This window comes from Lissotriton vulgaris, chromosome 12, assembly GCF_964263255.1.
Source record: "Lissotriton vulgaris chromosome 12, aLisVul1.2, whole genome shotgun sequence".
NCBI classification, from domain to species: Eukaryota; Metazoa; Chordata; class Amphibia; order Caudata; family Salamandridae; genus Lissotriton; species Lissotriton vulgaris.
The window spans coordinates 798,276,573-798,297,007 of record NC_141700.1 but is presented as its reverse complement, the minus strand read 5'-3'; the positions used below and the strand labels follow the sequence as shown (position 1 = coordinate 798,297,007).

The 20,435-nt window shown below is 48.5% G+C and overlaps 1 protein-coding gene across 1 annotated transcript in view; it reads right to left on the bottom strand.

Moving 5' to 3' along the window:
* The window catches only part of SPAG7 (sperm associated antigen 7), a 54,768-nt gene that overhangs the window by 18,597 nt on the left and 15,736 nt on the right, over positions 1–20,435 (bottom strand). The window contains exons 4-6 of the mRNA XM_086946210.1: positions 12,038–12,122; positions 7,066–7,155; positions 4,665–4,821 (exon numbers count right to left, since the gene is read on the bottom strand). Coding sequence (XP_086802336.1) covers positions 4,665–4,821; positions 7,066–7,155; positions 12,038–12,122 — 332 coding nt within the window. The remainder of the gene's footprint in view (positions 1–4,664; positions 4,822–7,065; positions 7,156–12,037; positions 12,123–20,435) is intronic.

The following is a 20,435-nucleotide window of genomic DNA, read 5'->3' as shown; positions in this document are numbered from 1 at the left end:
GTGGGAGAACCTGTTGTAGGGTAAGCATGTGAAAATGCTCTGACAGAATGTACATGTTGAGAGGTCTGAGGTCCAGGATGGGCCTGAGAGATCCGTCCTTTTTTGGGATTAGAAAGTACAGGGAGTAAACCCCTGTTCCCCTTTCCTGCAGTGGAACGAGCTCTATTGCCCCTTTTTGCAGCATGACCTGAACTTCTTGCTGCAACAAGTGCAAGTGCTCGCCGGACATAGGACGGTTTTTTGGAGGTATGTTTGGTGGGATGGAAGTGAGTTCCAGACAATAACCGTACTGAATAAGATATTTGACCCACCTGTCCGTGGTGATGGACCTCCACACGGGCAGGAACTGCTGGAGTCTCCCCCCCGACCGGTGTTGTGTGGTCGGGGGGCAGTGACAAGGCGTCACTGTTTGCTGGCGGTGGAGGACCTGGAGTTGTTATTTCCACGTCCTCTGCCCTTAACGTTGTTGCCACGGTATCCACCCCTACCTTTGTTGGTATATGAGGTTTGGGTGTTAGTCTTATAGAATTGTGTGGATTGTGACGCTTGACCCCTTGAGGTGCCTCTGTTATTGGAGCGGCGAAAGGAACCACCCCGAAACTGCTGGGACTGAAGGGCACCCATAGATTTAGCGGCGTCAGTGTCCTTCTTCATCTTTTCGAGTGTGGCATCTACTTCAGGTCCAAACAGGTGGTCTGGATTTACTGTCTGGTTGAGGATGGTGGTCTGAATGTCTGGTTTAAAGCCAGATATTCTGAGCCATGCATGCCTGCGCAGCAGAACGCTAGTATTGATGGCTCGCGAGGCGGTATCAGCCACATCTAGAGCACACTTGATGGAGGCATTGGTAATGAGTTTACCCTCCTGAATCAGCATTTCCGCACCTTCCTTATACTGATCTGGCAAGTGCTTTAGAAGTGTTTCTAGGGTGTCATAGTGTGCCCTATCGTAGCGTGCAAGTAGCGCCTGCGTGTTTGATATGCGCCATATATTGGCTGCCTGCGCAGCAATACGTTTCCCTGATGCCTCAAACACCTTTGATTCCTTGTCAGGGGGAGGAGCATCACCCGTGGTCTGTGAATTGGCCCGTTTTCGTGCGTTGGAGACAACCAAAGAGTCCAGTGGCAACTGTCCCTTGATGTATGTTGGGTCAGTGGGCGCTGCCTTGTATTTTTTAATCAATGCGAGGATTGATGACTCTCGCCCGGGTGGGCTCCTTGAAAACCTCTGGCGCATGCTTTAGCACACCTTTGAGCATAGGCAATGTATTGACGGTCTTTTCAGCCACTGAGAAAGTGTCAAAAAGAAAATAGACATCCACTGGGTCGGCGTGGAGGTCGACATCATGGTTGGCCGCAGCTCTTTCAATCAAAGCGTTGAAGGCTGCAGAGTCCTCCGTTGGCGAAGTTTTTGCAGCAAAAAGCTGCGGCTCGTGTCCCGACTGAGGGTCCTCGGGGTCGTCTCCCGCAGACCATGGCTCATGGACATCCTCCGGGTCCGAGTATGCTGGATAATTATACTCGTCCTCCTCGTCTCCGTCACCCTCCCCAGCGTTAGAGTGAGTGGGTGAGAGGTCCAGACCCTGTGGAGATGTCGGCTCCATAGGGGCAGATGCACCAGCAGAGTCCAATTTCTTTTTAAGGGGAATATGGAAATGTTCCAACGCAGGCTCCGGAGTGATTTTCCTCTTGAGGAGAGAGAGAGCTTGCCTGTGTTGGCGTCGATGATGACCTCTCGACGCTCCTCGTCTGCCAGTGGTTGATGCCGTGTCTTCGGCACCACCAATGATGCCTTCGGCATTGAAACCAGCTTTAAAAGGCACACCAGCCCCCTGTTTCGGAGCGAAGGCCTTCGGCGCCGTTCTCGGCGGTAGCGTGAAGTGAATCGGCTTCTGCACTTTTGCCGGCTTCTGTGGAGGCTTGTGCCGCCCAGCGTCTTTTGGCTCGATGGCCGCGGCTTCGTCCCGAATCCGTTGCAGGGACTCCGAGACCTTCTTGGTGAGGGATGGAGAGGGCCGGATCGGCTCGAGCGAGTCCTCCGAGTCCTGATTTGGGACGGCGACCAACGCAGCTGTCTTAGGAGCCGACGCGGCACCTGCCTTCGCCTTATCGACTGGGATTGGTGCAGTCATAGGCTTGGGGTCGTCCTGACGCTTCTTCGGGGCCTTCTTATGGTCATCGACCTTCTTGGCGTCGACGCGGCTCTTTAAAGCGTCGACCAGCTTCAGCGTCAATGCCGCGGCGTCAGGGGTCTTAGCCTTAGGCTTCGGCACCGTGGTCTTCGGATCGGCCATTTTGGCGTGGCTCCGAGGCTCGACAGCCATCTTGGATTTCTTCGGCGCCGAGGTCTCCGGCGCCTTTGACCCAACCAGTGCGACTTGCACTTTCGGTTTCGATCCTGATGGTGTTGACCCCGATGGCTTCACTTTCGGTTTCTGGACCGGGAGTGGCGCATCACCAATGTCCGTGGCCGGGCCAGGAGGCGGGGCCGTGGGACGAGTATTGAGGTCTTGGGTAAGGCCCGAAGGCGATCCCTCGACCTGGGCCTTATGATGGGGATTGACCCCGGAGTCAGTCTGAGGATGCTCCTCCTCTGAGCTATCCTCCACGGTGGCAATGGCCCCGTCGTCGTCCCCTACCTCCTCGACGACTTCTTCGAACTCTTCGTCTCCCGCGTCGTAGTTTTCATCCTCCGACGCCGGGGTAGAGTCCGAAACCTGTAGGACGGTGTCGTCTTCAACATCTTCTTCAAAGATGTTGGCCGGTGGGGGTGCCGATAACTGGGCCTGCAGTCTTGCGGCCCGACGTAGCTTGAGAGTCTTCTTCGACCGGAACTTGGAGCAGGCCATGCACCTGGCCTCGCCGTGGTCCGGCGACAAGCATCTGTTGCACACTGGGTGCACGTCGAGGTGTGAATACTTTGAGGCACACACTGGGCACCTCTTAAACGGAGTTCTTTCCATGTTGGAGCGTCGTGTAGGCCCGTCCGCGCCGACAGCACGCGGAAGGGCAGCAAGTGTTCGGAGCCGATGAATAAACCAACCCGAACGATAAACAATACCGACGCGAGTCCTAAAGACCTTTTGGTCTCAAATAAGGAAAGTTAAACAACTATCGATTCCGACAGAGGGAACCGAAACACATCCGAACCCAATGGCGGAAAAAAACAATCTGGGGATGGAGTGGATGCCCATGCGCACTGTAGTCCAGGGGAGGAGCCACCTATCTCGTGATACTTCGAAGACTCTTCCAGGACAACAATGTGCAATCATCCGGACCCAACACTAGGCGGCAATCTATGCACAGATATGAATTCAGCAGCCCACATGCCTCGAACACCCCATCGTCTGCACTCACCTGAAACCACTGTCTGGCGACGCTTTCCCGTAGCGGTGCACGTGTACCCTTGGGTTTGGGAATAGTGCAATACATGATACCATCATTATCAACAGTTTCATTATCACAATGTCTGGTAAAGGGGAAGCAGCCTCTTAAAGGCCACTACTGTCTCATTGCCAGCCCAAGCCTTCCCTATCACGGCTCTGAGTGACAGTGGCTCGTAGAAGTGCACGAATTTGTTGACACGGATTGGGAATCGAAGTCAGTGGAGTAGTAGTATGGTTTGTCGATTACTGCCTCTGCCAGCCTTGATACTGACCTTCCTGAAATGGCCCCCCGAGACTGCTTAACCCAGCTTTTGATGTACAGTGAGTTTGTGTCTTGCGGAAGCCTACTCTTTGCTGCCGATGCTGGAGGGCACCCATTGCTATAGTTGTGTCTTTTTTCATTTCAGTTACTTCAGCATCTCATCCACATGAGCCCAACATAGTGATGTCCATCAACAGGCAGATCTAGGATGTGCTATCGCACCTCCTGGTTGAATCCTTGGCCAAGCACGGCAACACAAAACGATACTTGTGTTGACATACCAGGAGGCTGCGTCCTGTTTTGAAGGCACATGTGATGCAGGAGTGTTGACTTTGCCCTCATCCAAGATCTCCTTAGCTCTTTTAGTCGGGATCAGGGAGGTGTTGAAGGAGTTTCTCGATCTCCTCTTACCTGTGCCCTTCCTACGTGGGTAGCAGGCTTTTTACAGAGCGAGGCATAAATGCCATTCTAAGTGTGAAAGACAGGTGCAAGGAATGTGGAAGAAAGAACTGAGAAAATTGTGGATGGGGAAAGTGGAGTAACGTAAATAAAGACAAGAGTAAGAAAATGTAAAAAGGTGAAGAGGGGAAGAAATGGTGTGCATGAATTCCTCCACATGCAACCACCTCCGGCATCACAGTTTCCACAGGCCAGGCACCATTTCAACGTCCCCGCTCCTTGCTTGAGTGAGAGCTTCTGCCTACCCCATTTACACATTCAGTGCATTGTTCCTCAATTTTTTAGGCTAGAGTGGAGGTACCTCCTTAAATGTTTGCAAGACACCTACAGAGGAAGTCTCCACAAGACTCACTCCACTACGCCTGCATCCCATCCTGGATGGGTGCTCATCAATCAGGCTCCCTCGGATCTCTGGAGCTTGAGCATTCTTTCCTCTCGTCCACCACAGTGCCTCTAGTAAACGAGTTCGCCTGCCCCCACCTCTTGTCATTTAGCTCTCGACCCTCAGGATACCCACAGGGGTATGGACAGAGTGTAGACTTTCGCAAACGGGCTTACCGCAACCATACGCCTTGTTGGCCTCGAGGGTGTGGGCCGCGTCCTTGGCAGCGTCTTTGCCGATGAGGTGGCTGTACTTGTCCTTGTAGTTGCTGTTGGGGTTGACCGTGGCAGGACCTCGCATTGCATCCTCTTCGGCCTCCCTTTGTGCCAACTCCTGCAGGGACGTAAAGCAAAGGAAGCATTGGCTTACAGACCAAGACATAGCGTGCTTGATAGATCACTAAAGAGAACCCGCTACCTCCCTGGGATCGACAGTATCAGGAGACAGCCCTTCCAATGAGATCATTTCAGTGGAATTACAAACGCTTCCAGAACAGCATCAATACACAAGTGGTGTTAGCCCGTGTATGTATGCAGCCGCTTCAGGTTTTGCTAAACTCCATTCTTTCACATAACTGGAGGCTCAATGATGACTAATTCTTCTTTACTGACACTCTAGGACCAAAGTAACAAGTTACACAATAAGGAATTGAATTTAAAAAAAGATGACCGTTAAAACACAGCACAACCTTTTACATAGAGAGCATACTAGACTTCCCCATCTTATGGCATCAAAAAGCTCCCCAGGCATCACTGTCCTCAGTATAATCAGACCTGCCAGAAAGAGCATTTCCAATTCTATGCGGCTCTAGAAGAAGTGTCCTGCTTGGATTGGTCTTATTTAACTGAGATATTGCAATTTGGTGCTGCAAACGTATTCTCAGAATTTACATTGGCATCAATGCTCTTGGTACCCTGTACTGTGTGTGTGGTCTGCAGGGTGTTGTCTGCCCTAGTAAACTGGGACCCCTGCCTCTCTTCGTGGTAGCCAGGGATAGCGACCTGTAATCGGTACATTGCGTTTCCAAAGCCAGTTTTTGCACAGAGCGCACAGGGTCTGAACGCACTGCTCTCCTCAAGAGTGGCCGAGCGTTGACTTTTTGGACTCTGGCTGACACCACACGAATGGCGTATTTGCTGCTCTGGTTGGCTTCACGTCTGACAAATTAATTTCTTTGGCAAAGACGACCTGCTGGAGTTCAGACATTTCGGCAACCTGTTTTTGTTGTTGGATGGAAATGGTTTCTATCCTTAGTTTGTCACAATTTTTCGGTGTTATGTTTTGCCATTTGGGGTTATAGTGAAGTAAGAATTTGGATCAGATGACCAGATTTTTTGGTAAGGTTTAGAAACTACCATAAAAAAAGTAAAATCTATGTATATCCCATACTATATTCAGGGGCTTACGATTTATATCCGATGCTTTACAGATAAAGGTTGCTCACCCACCTCCCTTTTGTCCCTGGATTATTCAGATTTTATATTTATTATAACATTTTAATCTCTTTAATAAATTGAGGCTGCTGCTTCCCCTCTGAATCAAGAAGATTAGTCGATTTCCTCAAAGAATGAGGCGGATCAGTCTGTAGCAGAAAAGTGAGACCCTACAAAGGAGGCTGCTCCCCTCAAGGTTCAGGAGGTGGTTAAATCTGCTCTCACGGCTGCAATAGAATCTATGCCGCATGCAGCGCTTAGTTCATCTACTGTAGCTTCTGTTGAGTGTTTCATTTCCTGTTTACCTCCCTGTGTATGGGATTACATGGGACCTTCTCGTGGTGTGGAGAGATGTACCCAGACAGTGAAAGAGAACAAAAACGGCGTCTCAGAGTGAAAGGCCTTTAACTCCTGATGTTTCAGACAGTCTCTAAGAAGGAGAGTTCCACTAAGTGAGTAGTCAGTTTAATTGGGGAGCCATTCTTCTCTCCTCCCAGATTTAAATGCAGAGTCCAGTAATGCTCCTCATCGATCTCATCAGGTAGGCTTGGGTGGGGATGCAGAGGTAGAGACAACAGTGGACGACGCCCTTCGATCAATGGGTGCAAGGACTTCTACCACCAAAGCGTACGCCCTTCGATCAATGGGTGCACAGAATTTTACCACCACAGTGTACAACGCCCTTCGATCAATGGGTGCACAGACTTTTACCACCACAGTGTACGACGCCCTTCGATCAATTGGTGCAAGGACTTCTACCACCACAGTGTACGCCCTTCGATCAATGGGTTCAATGACTCCTACCACCACAATGTACGCCCTTCGATCAATTGGTGCAAGGACTTATACCACCACAGTGTACGACGCCCTTCGATCAATGGGTGCAAGGACTTTTACCACCACAGCGTACGCCCTTCGATCAATGGGTGCAAGAAAACCCGCAAAGATCTGCTAGAGTGACAAGTCAGAGCAGCGTTGAACACAGGTTCCTACCTTTACAGTTTTCCCAATATCCCCTCTTCTCGGATACAATCTTGTTCTCAGTCCCAGATATTTCGACCTGCACTAGGGGGCTGCAGCTGCCGCAAAGAATCTCTACAACATTTGCCCCCCCCTCCCACTGGACTCAATTCACCCACTGGACCTTCAGTTTCCTCTTTTCTTCAGCTTTTTGTGGGTCCCATTCCTCTCCTCTGCGATATGCTTCCAGCTCCTCATCTGATGGTGCAAATTCCTGCCAAAAAATGGGATTTATTTGTAAAATATACATTTCATTATAGACACACATTTCAGGTTAGTGACTCTTAATGGTAATTTCCCTATTAGGAATATTCACAACTGCACGTTTAATATATAATGCTGTGAAACAGCAGATCCAGAATATATAGCAAGAAAAAAATGAACTCTCAGCCTGGATGCTCAATTATTTCAGAGTTGGCTGCATGAATCTTGAATATGCAAACAGTCGATCTGCAGAGACCCACCCTCATTCGGACTTCTTTGAAGTAACTAAAACAGCTAGTGCAACTTGAATTGCAACTTCTAGCAGACAGGCCATTTCAATGGCATTCCCAGAAACAATTGTTAATATGGTGACAAGTGTTACTAAATTTTAGGTGTGATGATTTTGTACGGGGAAGTCAATTAAAGGCTCCAAAATCTCAAAGTAGCATTTGTGCGGCACTTGAACAAAACGGTTTCCTAGCTGTTGGAATATTGTGCAGTTTGGAAGTATTTTCTCGATTCACATAGATTATTAGTCACCTAAAGGTTGGGCCCGGAATCGCCTCTTTCCTCTGTTTCAGCTTCTTTCTCTGGGCATTGTAAATCATTTGGTGGGTAGCTCCACTCTTTTGTGATGTCAGCCTCTGAAGTCTCCATGCATGGCTGCCACCCTCAGATTTGTTTCCTCCTTTTGGTCGGCTGTACTCTTTTTGGGCTTCTTACTTCTCTTTGCGTACTCCCTTTTCCATCTTAATACCAAGTCACACCTCATTTCTAGGGAGGTAGGAGCGTCCAGAAAATTATTCAAGCTACAAACCTACTCCCAAAGGTCAGTAACCATGAATCTTTTCTGGATTCACATGCCGTGCATAGGTTGTGTAGCGGTATTCCCCCTCCCCGTGGGAGGTTCAGCTGAAGTGACTGTGTGCCTTGGCACTTTGTCCATCATGTGCTTCTCCAATAGCTTAATGGGCCTCACAATAGTGTTTTGTGAAAATGTGCGGATGACCATGGTGCAGCCCTGCAGACGATTATGGAGGTGATGGTAATAAAATGCAAGTGTGGCTTCCTTTCGTCTTGTGAAGGGCGCTCTTGGTTTCTCCTCTAATGCTATTCCTGCCATCTTGTTTCCATGGTCTGCACTATCCACCTCGCTGTGGTTTCTTTTGTGACTTGGGAACACTACTTTGCTGATGCGAAGGAAATTAAGTACTGACTTCTCTTCCTGCTTGGTTACTTTCAGGTAATATAGGACAGCCCTTCGGACACCTCGTGTGTGTGGATCCTTTCTGCTTGCGTCCTAGGCTGTTGGAAATAGGGCTGTGGTTGTACTGCTTGGTTAACATGGAAGTGCTGAATGACTTTTGGGAGAAATGATGAGTTTGTTCTTGTGACCACCCCCCCTGTCCCTGTGTATTTGGAGTCCAGGTTCTTGTTTGCGAGTGCCTGCAGCTCTCGTGCCCTGCGCAGTGAAGCGATGGCAACCGTGAATGCTGTCTTGGGCTGATCTGGAGGAGCTCCTCCACTTCAGTTCATTGGAGTCAAACCATTGACGGAGGGAGTTGAAGGACCATAAGAGAACACAGATCTATTGCTCCTTTGACAGGAATATTCCAGACACATTTGATCTGTTGCGTCGGGCCTGAGAAGGTGATTCGAGTCCAAGGAAAGTACCTACATCATACGTCCCTTAAGGGAGAGGCGTTGTGGAACTTTGGAGTGATAACCTCACTGCGGTGCCCGTGATGCCCTTCACATACCAATGCCAGCCATGCACACAATAGGGGGCTGTAGAGGGATTACCCCTTTTTAGGAGGGAGTGCTTACTTCTTCAAGTGTAAAAGTAGTTGTGTCCCACTTGGTGCATGGGTTTAAAGAAGGTTTAGTGATGTGCATGAAAGTTTCAAAGATTGGTAGAGGCAAATTTGCTAAATTAAAACCAAAACTTTCTTTTGCAACAGAAACACCTTGGCTTTCTTTGAGTTTAGTGTTGCTTCCAAGAACACCTTCCTTTCAGGGACTAGAGATGATTTAGAGTTTAGGTAGAACCTCCAATATTACGGCAAGGTCCCCTTGGAAACGGAGGATGTGCCTCTCATCATACAGGCATTTGGGCTATGAAGACTACCAGTATAATCACCTACCCTGGTCCTTGCAACCGGAGAGAAAGTACAACAGACTGTACATTCATTTCTTATATTGCTTACCACTTTCACACTCGTATAAGACAAAACTGCTATGGGTCATGTCTATCACCAAGTACTGTACCACACCACGGCAATAAACCACCCGTCACAAACTCAACATGCATGGAATAACCAATGATATTGGCCACGTGCAGCTGGCCAACGGAGGACTTTAATCAGGGCCACTGGAATTATTCGGCAGGGGAGGGTCAAATTATGCAGCAGGGTTGAGTAAATTAACACGGCAAGACAAGGTAAATTACGCGTGATAATGCAGTACTTTTTAAGATCGTATTACTTCATTACTTTGTACTATTTACACTCCCTAACCCTGTCTGAGCATTATTCATACCAGTTGAACACCCAAATAAAGCAATAAGCAACAGAAAGGTGACCAGTCAACCTTTGCAAGGGCCCTTCCTCTGCACGGCAACACAGGTCTGTGTTTATAGTAATATTTTAAACTGTCTGAGCTAAAAATATTTTTTGGGCTAAAGTCTGCATATCATGCAGCAGATGATGGATTACATAGCAAACGCAGCAAATCTATAATTATGTGTAAAAAGCTGCAGTCGCACAATAACATGATTCCATTTGGCTTGACTTTAATTTAGTTCATCACTATGGGTCCCAACTAATTATATGCTTTACATCTAACAATGACGATCACATATGGGACGATACTATCAAAGACCATCCCCGCACACTTCCGATCCCATGCCAACGTTCAACCTATGCCTGCTGAGGACCATGAACCTTTAACACAATATCTCAGACTTAACAACCCAGTGAACTAACTAAGTGGACACTGAAAATAAGAAATACCATGAAGGGACCTGCAGCACTGCTCAAGGCTGCAAACTTACTGAAAACCATAAACTGCTCACCTGTCTCTCATACTTCCTCATCCGCTGCAGTGCTAAGCACTGTATCGATAACCGCATCTCACGACACGGAACCCTAACGACACAGGATCAAAACACCCTACAAAGCACACAGCTCATGTAAGCTAGCTCTTCAGCGGCCCACGTAGGGGCAGTAAGCTCTATGTAAATGCTGCAGTATAATACAGTGGGACGGGATCCAAGCAGGTGTCTCCAAAATAAAGGCGCAATACAGTGCAAGATCTATGCACCAGGCAACCATCAGAGACGGAAAGAAGGAGGTACTTTACTGCAGAGAAACCTCCTCAACGAATTTCGAAAAGGTAGCCCTGTCTCCAGCCTTCTCACTTCAGTGTGTGGATTTCCAACCACCAGCAACTGGAAAATACAATACACTTATGTTGTCTTGGGAATATATCTCCACACTCCATCCTGAGTCGTGCTAAATAAAGGGCATTCACAATGGATCCCAGTTGTCTGAGTACTCGATTCACACGGAGTTCTACTATTATACATGTGCACTGCACAGAAAAATGTCTGGTCACTTAACTGACTCACAATACATTATATGCTGCCACCTCTGCTTCATGTGTGGCACTCCGGGCACAGACAGAGGTCCGGTGCCCGCTATGAGGCAGGCCTGGTGCACCGGCCCAGGACACAGGCGCCTTAGCACCAAGGTCTCTGTTAACAAGCTAGATGGACAAGATGCTAGGGTCAAAATAAAACTCAGGGTACCAGTTTCATATCCGGTTGGGCACTCAGGGCAGGAATGCACACCTGTGTCCCATCTCAACATCCTCGAAACTAGAGAAGAATTGTGTTAATTTGGGTAAAGAAGGTATACACGAGAAACAATAGACATAGCAGCAACCATGGAACCTAAGGCTCTGAAGCCAAGAGAAATCAGAATCGCTTTTGGATGCAAATATTCAAACACTTGAAATAATATCTTGGTTCAGCAGGACAAAATGAAGAAGAGGATTATGTCCTCCAGAAAAAGAGGCTCAAAAAAGTAACTATGAGAACGGTCTGCTCAATCTGGATAATTTAAACATTTTTGTGCAAGACGACAAGAGCAAAATCCCTAGCAGATGTGAAGTTTGAGGAAGTACTGGCAGCAGATTTCCTTAAAGCTTCTTTTGGATCATTAAAGAGTACTTAATTGAAGGACAGGATTTAGCCTTTTAGCTTCCTCTCTCGGCTCCACCATCAGACTCCGTGTGCCACCATATCCGTCCCGAACCTCTGGAGCCTTTTAGGCTATAGGGCTCGTTCACTGTTCACTGTGAGCTTCCACTGACCCCATAACACATTGCCCCCAAGAGCGCGGTGGGAGGTTTCAGATGGTCTTCCCATGCAGTAAAAGGCTTTCTCAGGCCCCAAGCGAAAAGTAGGACAAAAATTACCCCAATGTGTTGAGTGGAAGGTATAAAGGTATATGTTGTGCCAGTGTGCGCTGTGGGAGGTCCCTGCTTCCCTGTGTGCATTGTGCATCGCTGTTGTCCCAGTTGTTGCTGTGGGAAATCACTGCTGCCTCCATCTGCACTCAGGACTCCTTGTGCACCCTCGTATGTTGTGAATTTGTAAAGTACATGTTCACTCATGGGTATCTTGGCACTCCAGGACACTTCTTTTATCGACCTCGAGAACATGAAAGGCTGAGTGGACTTGGATCAAAGATCATTGCACTGGGTGCCTTAGTCCACCAAGCCATCAGTTCCAGTTTCAGGATACCTGTAAGCAGGACACCATGAGCAATCACGCTGTGATTTAAGGGTGCCAACCGCTGAATCATGCTGGACCCGGTCAGTACACTCACCTTTTTGAAGATCATTACATATCGGCTCTCTTCGTCATCACCAAAGGAAAAAGAAGCCAAGCCTGCAACTTCCACAACATCATGCCTGAAACAAAAATAGGTGAAGATCAGAGACTGAGAATGGAGGAAGCAAAGGCAAGCAAGGAGTGGGTGGCATGAAGCTATACGAAAGCCAGGCCCAAGTAGTAACGAGAAGGCTCAGAGAAGCTTGGCCCAGGCATGGCAAGAGGACCATGGGAAGATGGAGGTCAGCAGTAGCAAGAGGGCAGCCACAAATATCAAGAGAAGATAAGCCCTGTAAGCAGTGAAGGAACAAAGAAAGAGTCATGCCCTTGCAGCAATGAAAAGCAAAGTGAAGGTAAGAACTAAAAATGGTGTGGGAAGGGTGGGCGGCTAGGCAGAAGGCAGCATGGAGGGAAAAAGTGAGACAAGTCAGAGGCAGCGGGAAGGTAGCTGAAAAAAGCCAGGCCCAAGCAGAACTGAGGAAGCCAAGAAGCACCAATCCCAGATAATAGAGAGAAAGCCAGGTCCGAGCAGCAGCAAAGAAGACAAGTATTGGCATAGCCAATAGGTCGCGCCTTTGGGGCCTTATAAGGGTTTTACCATACAACAGTTAATGTTGTTGCACCAAGGATTACTTATAAGGTCCCAAAAGCGACACCTATTGGCTATGGCAATGCTTGTTTCAATATATTGTTGTCTTTTTATTATGTTGTCATTGGATCATGTTATCATACTGTATCTAGGTCATTTTACTTTTCTGTACAATTTGCGAGGACTATATTTTCCTTATTCATGGTATGCTTATTATTTATTTTCCCTTGTTTTTCTTCCCTTCTTGTCCTCTTCTTTTAAAAGTTTAAAGTCTTTCTGTCCCTATATAAAGTTTTATTCATGGGGCAGATTCCTTCTATATCTCTCATTGTTATCCTATCGAAATTATTTTAAGGATTGCACTGGTTATTGATGAATACAACTTTTTTTAAACTCTAAATACCAGTGCACTCCTCATGCCGTCCTACCGCTTAATGTTACCGAGATCAGAGATGCCCTGTAGAGATGCGGCTAATCAAAGCCCCGCCCCTTTGGATGGATCTAGCGGAGCGGTGCAGTGTGGTCAACATTGCGTGGCACGTGCTGCTTAACGTTAGTTCCACAAGAAGGCGCTGTGTTTATTCTATAGACTGAAGTTCTCTTCAGCGTTTAGGATGGCGGGAGAGCTCAGAGTAATCTGCATCCTTGGTACTCTAGCGTCATGAAGCCCAATGCCAATGCTTTTTTATTTTACAGTTCGAAAATGTAAACGCCACATTAGTGACCGGAGCCATAATGGAGGCATTTCCCTCGCATCGTAAGCATACGCACACATGCGAGCACAATTAGGCCATTTTTTAATGGTTTCATTTCAAGGGGGGAGTTGTGTGCTTGCACGGGCTGTCATACTTGCGCACAGCATATGCATTCACCAGGGGAAGCAATTTTGGCTTTTTTAAATTCCCCCAACAAGACTTAGGGCGATGTTAGACCAGTGGAATACAAACACTGGCAAAGCCAATTAGTCATGCTTTTCGGGCCTAATGGCTTTGCAAATGTATTTTAGTCCTCCTGCATAGCATCCCTGATGGTGTGCAGCATGGCCAAAGAATTTAAACGAAAAGCTTTTGGTGCAGACTGGCTCATCGTTTTGCAGGTGCAAGCTCCATGCATGTGCGCACCTACAAAATAATGCAGGTGTTTTTTTTCTATTTAGCACAGAAGCAGAACTGGGCAAGTAGGTGGATGGGGAATCAAAATGGGGTATAGAAGCAGGGGGAAACAATATGGAGGACAAAAGGAACACAGGAGTAGCAAAGAAACACATAATTAGACAAAACACAGGGGGAGCACAGAAGGAAACGTTGAACCAGAGCAAGATGCATACGGTTTTGAAAGAAGCATGGGGGACAGAAACAACATGAGAGGGGCAGAGAAGCACGCAGTGAGACAGCAACACTGAGATGCGGGTGGGGGAGGGAGCACAGAAGCACACAGCGTAATAAGGAATATGGATCCTGGGGATTGGGACAGAGAAACCACAGTGAGACAGAGAAACACAGGAATGATGCGAAAAGGCCCAGAAGCACATGCTGAGAGAGCGAGGCAGGGTCAGGGAAGCACACGATGAGACACAGCAACATGAGCAAAAGTGATTGCGATCAAGCGCGGTGAGGGATGCGCTTACTGAGCGATGAAAGCCTTATGGCGCCTCTGCTGGGAAACGCGCACCTGGGCACATGCATGCAAGCTGTAGGCCGGTCATGGTGGCATTTTTTAAAGCCCTTACTAAAAGTCTCACCAGACCAGCACATGCGCTGGGTCAGGCGAGACCTAAAAATAGAAGACAGGCTCAGGAAACAGCAAAGACAGTTCCAGGCAGAAGTGAAGAAGCAATGCCAGGGAGCAGCAAAGGGACGCTCGACTCAGATAGCATGGCGGGAGAGAAACCAGTGCCTGGCAGATAAAGGGAGCAAAGGCAAGCCACTTCTAGCAGCAGCAGGCCCAAGAGAAGCTGGGCCTTGGGAAATTTGAGTACCAAACTAAAGGCAAGCACTGGCAGGAGTAAAAAAACAAAGGATACAGGGCACTAACAACAGTGAGGGAGCCGAGGGAAGATAGGCCCCAACTGCTATAAGGGAAAAGAATGGATTGACATCTGGGCAGAAGTAGGAAGCAGAAGCAAGCAAGGCACTAACAATAATGAGGGAACAGTATAGTGTTGGACATGAGTAACTGTATAGGTCAGAGAGATGTTGGAAGACACAGGGAACACAGATAGCGTGGGGTCGTGTTCCACTGCTCAGAGTGCTCAAATGCGACTACAAGTACCTGGTATCATGGTTTTTAGGTCTCGTGACCTATCAATGCGCATGCGCATTGAGCAGAGCGAGACTATAGGGCTTTAAACAGACTTTAACTAACTGGCGATTTGGTGCTGTGCCTGTGCGCATTTTGCGCATTGACCTAAAATGCGCGTGCACATCATCAAATAGCCATCTGTTCCCTCAGCCGCACTCCTCCCACACCTTTGAAGTGAAGCTTAGCTTCACTTCAAAGGCCCCTGCTGCTTCACACCCTCATCGCCGCTCCGCCCCCTCCCCTGCCCGCTGTGTCGCATTTCTCCTCCCCCCTCCCCACAGCAATGCCCTCCGTCTTGTTTGCGTTTTGCTTCGTACTAGTGGGTGACCTGTATATTAATGTATGCTGGCATGTGGTGGCATGGTGGACATCTGTGAAATGCCCCAGCCTCTGTATAGGGTGTTCTGGCTGCATGTGCACTTGCACCTGGCCAAGAATCCTTCTCGTCCATTGTTCGGGGATTCATGCGTTCATTCGCTGCTTAAACTGCTGGAGATCTGTCTGCTTCACATTGAGTTCGCCCCCCACCCAAACCACCATACACGAATTGAGAGGCTGTTGGACGCTAGCTAGACCTCTTTAAATACATTGCTGTGTCTGGACAGTGCATGCACAGAGACTTCACACTGTAGGAGTTTCACCCCTCTTCACCTCCTAAACCCTGATTTTATTGCTGCACTGCCCTAGTTTATTTATTTATTTATTTAATCAGTTGCACAAGCGTGGTCTGCTTTGGCCATGCTTGTATATTTATTTATTTAATTAGTTGCACAAGCGCTGTCCGCTTCGGCTGCACTTGCTTATTTATTTTTTTCATTAGTTGTGTTTGTGCCTACAAGAGTTCTGCAGCATGCGGCTGTAATGAAGAGATCTACTTTTTAAATACATTGCTGTGTCTGGACAGTGCATGCACAGAGACTTCACACTGTAGGAGTTTCACCCCTCTTCATCCACCTAAACCCTGATTTTATTGCTGCACAAAATTGGTTTGCTTGGATTGACATTCTGAAGGCTAGTACTGATAAAATCTTTTTTAAAGGATTTAAAGGAACAGCGTGCCGTCCGTCACTGGCCCCCACTCTCATATCGTTTGTTGCTGTGAACACCATGTAATGAAGTACAGTCCCAGGGGAATTGCAAAGGTACTATATTTACAGGATTCGCACAGACTTTTACTACATCGCCCTGCCAGGGCTGCAGCTGCTCGACATGGTGTGCCCGTGCAGACTCAACCCACCACACCCGAGCTCTGGCTTTTCAAGCTAGTTTGCAGGAGGAACTCGCTTCTTGGTCTCCCTCTCCCCATCTCCCCCTCTGCCTGCTCTCCTCTCCTCTCTCTCTCCCTCCCTCTCTCTCTCTCCCTCCCCTCTTTCTCCCCTCCGTCCTTCGCTCTCGTCCTCCCTCTCTTCTTCCCCTCCCTCTCTCCCTTTTCCCTCTCCCTTTCCCTCTCTTCCCTCTCCTCTCTCCCCGTCTCCGTCTCTCTCCCCCTCTCTCTCCCCCTCTCTCTCTCTCTCTCCTCTCTCCTCTCTCCCCTCTCTCCATCTCTTTACCCTCTCCCTGCTCTCCTTTTTCTCCTTCTCCCCATCTCCCCCCTCTGCCTGCTCTCCTCTCTCTCCCCCTCTCTCTCTCCCCTCCGTCCTTCGCTCTCTTCCTCCTCCTCCTCCTCCTCTCTTCTTCCCCCCCCTCTCTCCCTCAACCCTCTCTCCTTTTCCCTCTCTCCCTTTCCCTCTCCGTCTCTCTCTCCTCTCCCCCTCTCTCTCCCTCTCTTTACCCTCTCCCTCCTCTCTCCCTGCTCTCTCCCTCTCCCTCTCCCTCTCGCTCTCCCTCGCCTCTCTCCCCTCCGTCCTTCGCTCTCGTCCTCCCCCTCTCTTCTTCCCCTCCCTCTCTCCACCCTCTCCTTTTCCCTCTCTCCCTTAATTCCCTCTCACTCTCTCCCTTTCCCTCTCTTCCCTCTGCTCTCTCCCCCCCTCTCTATCTCCCCCTCTCTCTCCTCTCTCCATCTCTTTACCCTCTCCCTCTCCCTGCTCTCCTTTTTCTCCCTCTCCCCATCTCCCCCTCTGCCTGCTCTCCTCTCTCTCCCTCCCTTTGCTCTCTTCCTCCTCCTCTCCCCCTCCCTCTCTCCCTCTACCCTCTCTCCCTTACCCTCACTTCCCTCTCTCCCTTTCCCTCTTGTCCCTCTCCTCTCTCCCCCTCTCTCTCCCCCTCTTTCTCTCCCTCCATCTCTTTACCCTCTCCCTCTCCCTGCTCTCCTTTTTTTCCCTCTCCCCATCTCCAACTCAGCACCACTCTGCACCACCACAGCACCACTCAGCGCAACCACAGCACCACTCAGCGCAACCACAGCACCACTCAGCTTCACTGGTTCAAATATGTTCTCTCAATGTTTCAAGCTTTATTACAAATTTCAAAAAAGATGTTAATATTTCACTTCTGTTCTTGGATTTTCGTCACAATAAAATACACTGAACATAATCTTCACTAAAGTTATCTACAAAAGTTTAAGCTATTGCCATTATAAATTACAATCACTTATTTAAGTAATAATTATTTAAAAAAGTTAAAAGCCATTGTTATTTGTAATATCAATACATCTAAGTCACGTAAAAACAAAACATGTTGGATTACAAATGCTATAGGTGTCACATTTGCGAAAGTTATAACTATTGGCATTGTAAATGACAAAGCTATTAATTTAGATATTTTAAAAAACACAAATAAAAAAAAAAAGTCATTTATAAGACCAATAGCTCAAACTTTCCTAATGAGAGACCTATTGCATTTTCAATGCTTGTTGATTTTGGCCCTGGCATCACACTAATTTAGTGTGTGACCAGAGGCCGAAGTCTGTCCCATGACATACGTAAGTTCTTGGACCTGTTGTGCTCCAAGCGTACCCTCGCGGTCAGTGAAAGACTGTCCAAGCAGAAGGTTTAGCACATATGGCAGTGAGCCATGTTTCGAGAATCTATAGCTGTGGTTTGTTTTTTTATCTGTGTCACTTGAGTGGGATCTACTGCCCGCTCATGTATAGTTCCACTCCTATAGTGCAATGCTTGTGGTAAGCACAATTATCCCATGTGTATGTTGTGCATGCTTGTGGAGGCAGCCTGCATGGTACATGAATGGCGTCAGAGAGTCAAAGGAATGAAAGCATGTGGCATCCATTTTGGATAGCCCTGGATTGGCTTTTGGCATAAGATGGAGGTGAAGTTGTTGTCCCAGGCAATGGAAGTGTTTTGTTAACTTTCCTGAAGCTGGAGGGAAGATACCTAAACAATGTGGAGAAAGAGGAGACAGGGTTCCTTTAAAAATTCAATTAGGCCTTTTACTGAGCAGGGAGCTGCGGATTAGACTTCCTGAAATGCGGTTTGGTGAATGGAAGGGATGGAGGATAGGACTGCTGAACCTGCTGTGCAAGTTAAGGGGACTCTTAGGTGAGGCTCAGCCTTTTGTCTTTCGCCGATTACACTTTCAGTTGCCTGATAACAGCCAGGTGCAGAAACCTCACATCTCTCATTGCCTTTACGGTGGGTGCTGAAAGCTGGAGACAACCCTGACGCAATACGTGTTACTCTATACCAAGGGTATGCCTGGAATGGACTCTTGAAAGGAGAACCACTCAAAAGCACAGACAGTGGATTCACACCCCGGTCTGCTTTTGCTGGATAGACGTGCACCCCATTACCCTGCCTGCTATTACAGTTCAATGTTCTCTACTGCCAAGGAAAGAGAGTGCTCCATAGAGTCCTAGGAGGGATTCAGTGCAACCAGAACTGGTGTTTACCCAACTGCCAGCTTCCCAGAGCTGAGGGAATATCAAAGTCCGACACTTTGCTGGAAGAGCGGTATACCAGTCCTGAAGCACCCAGACGTCAGCTTGCTAAGAACCCTGCAGGAGGAGTGACGGTTCAACTGGAGCTTGGTGCCCTTGTTACCAGAGGCTGGTGGGACTTCCAGCAGATGAGGGCTGCTGAGAGCAATCTGCATGCCAGAGTGCCTGAAAAACTTTAGCCTCTGTGCAGGAGGTTTTTGTAGGGAACCGTGAAAACGTACCCAGAGATGCCCAAAGCACGGTCAGGCTGTGATAGAAGTCCAAATAGACTTGTGTGTAGCCATTTTAAATCAGAAGATGATCAGGCCATGTGTGGTCTTATTGCCTAGGAGATCTGACGGTGCATGGCTGCACCACTAGGAGATCTGTCGATGTATGGTTGCATACCTGGAAGACGACAGGCCTGTGCGTGGCCGCACCGAACCGGAGAACCTGCCCACACAGGGCCCACCTGTTCCGTACCATGATTATGCCTTCTAAGGGGATATCCACCCCTGCTAGCTCAACTGCTGCCAGCAACCAACAGACACATGCAAAAACAGGACCACTGAAAATGCGCCTGCCAGAAGGGCATCCGTAGCCGATAAGGAGACCTCATTGCAGCCAGCAAGCACAGCTACTCTCAGGAATGGGTGCCCGGACACTAAGCTGGGCAGCTGCCCGAAAGGACCGTTAGCAACTGCCCCTGTATGGGAACTAAAGCACAAGTTACTACTTGTGTAACAATATAATTGTAAGAGACATTAGTTAGTGATAGATTCCTTACTTTAGAATATCCCCAGGCATCACACTGTATCCAGAAAGTTTTTCGTCAGCAGTACCCCTGCGCGTCGGTAGGTGACATCGTGCGGCTCCGTGTCCGTCGCCGTAAGCACCGAGATAACGTCACGGAGACTACTTAGGCGCCACCCATGCGCTCCGACGTCAGTTCTGTACACGACTTTCCACACCAGGAACGTAGAGCCATGCAAGAAACTGACCACTGGTGCCATGAAACTAGGACCCTGAAAGAGTTGACCTTAACCCTAGAAATCAGTTCTCAGAACGGGGAGGATGGGTGGGGCGGTAAGGAATCTACCTTAGAATAGATACCCCAGCAATACCAACCCCGGAGGTGGGTCTGCGAACAAGACTACACCAGAAAGTCATGAGAACAGAACGGCCATAAAAGCCGTCTCTCCGGACTGGACTGTCAAGGCAGTACTGCTTGGTAAACTTGTGCAGCAAGGCCCAGTAGCTGCCGACAAATGTCCTGCAAGGGAACGCCGCGTCCCAAGGCAGTAGCGGCTGCAGTAGCCCTGGTGGAATGGGCACGCAATCCCACAGGAGGCTCCTTCTTGGCCAACGAGTAACATGCTTTGATGCACAAAACGACCAACCGAGAGATGGTTCATTTGTGCACAGCCCAACCTTTCTTTGCGCCCACGTAGCCAACAAAGAGTTGGTCATCCACCCGGAACGGTTGTGTGCGCTTCAGATAGAACGAGAGTACACGTTTTGGGACTAGACGGTGGAGCCTCTCCCTCTTTCGAAGGATGTGGAAATAAGGTATGCAAAGTGATGGTCTGCCTGATGTGGAAGGGCGTGACAATTTTTGGTAAGAAGGAAGGACGGGTCCTTAAAACTACCTTGTCCGGATGAACAGAAAGGAAAGTAGGTTGGAAGAAAGAG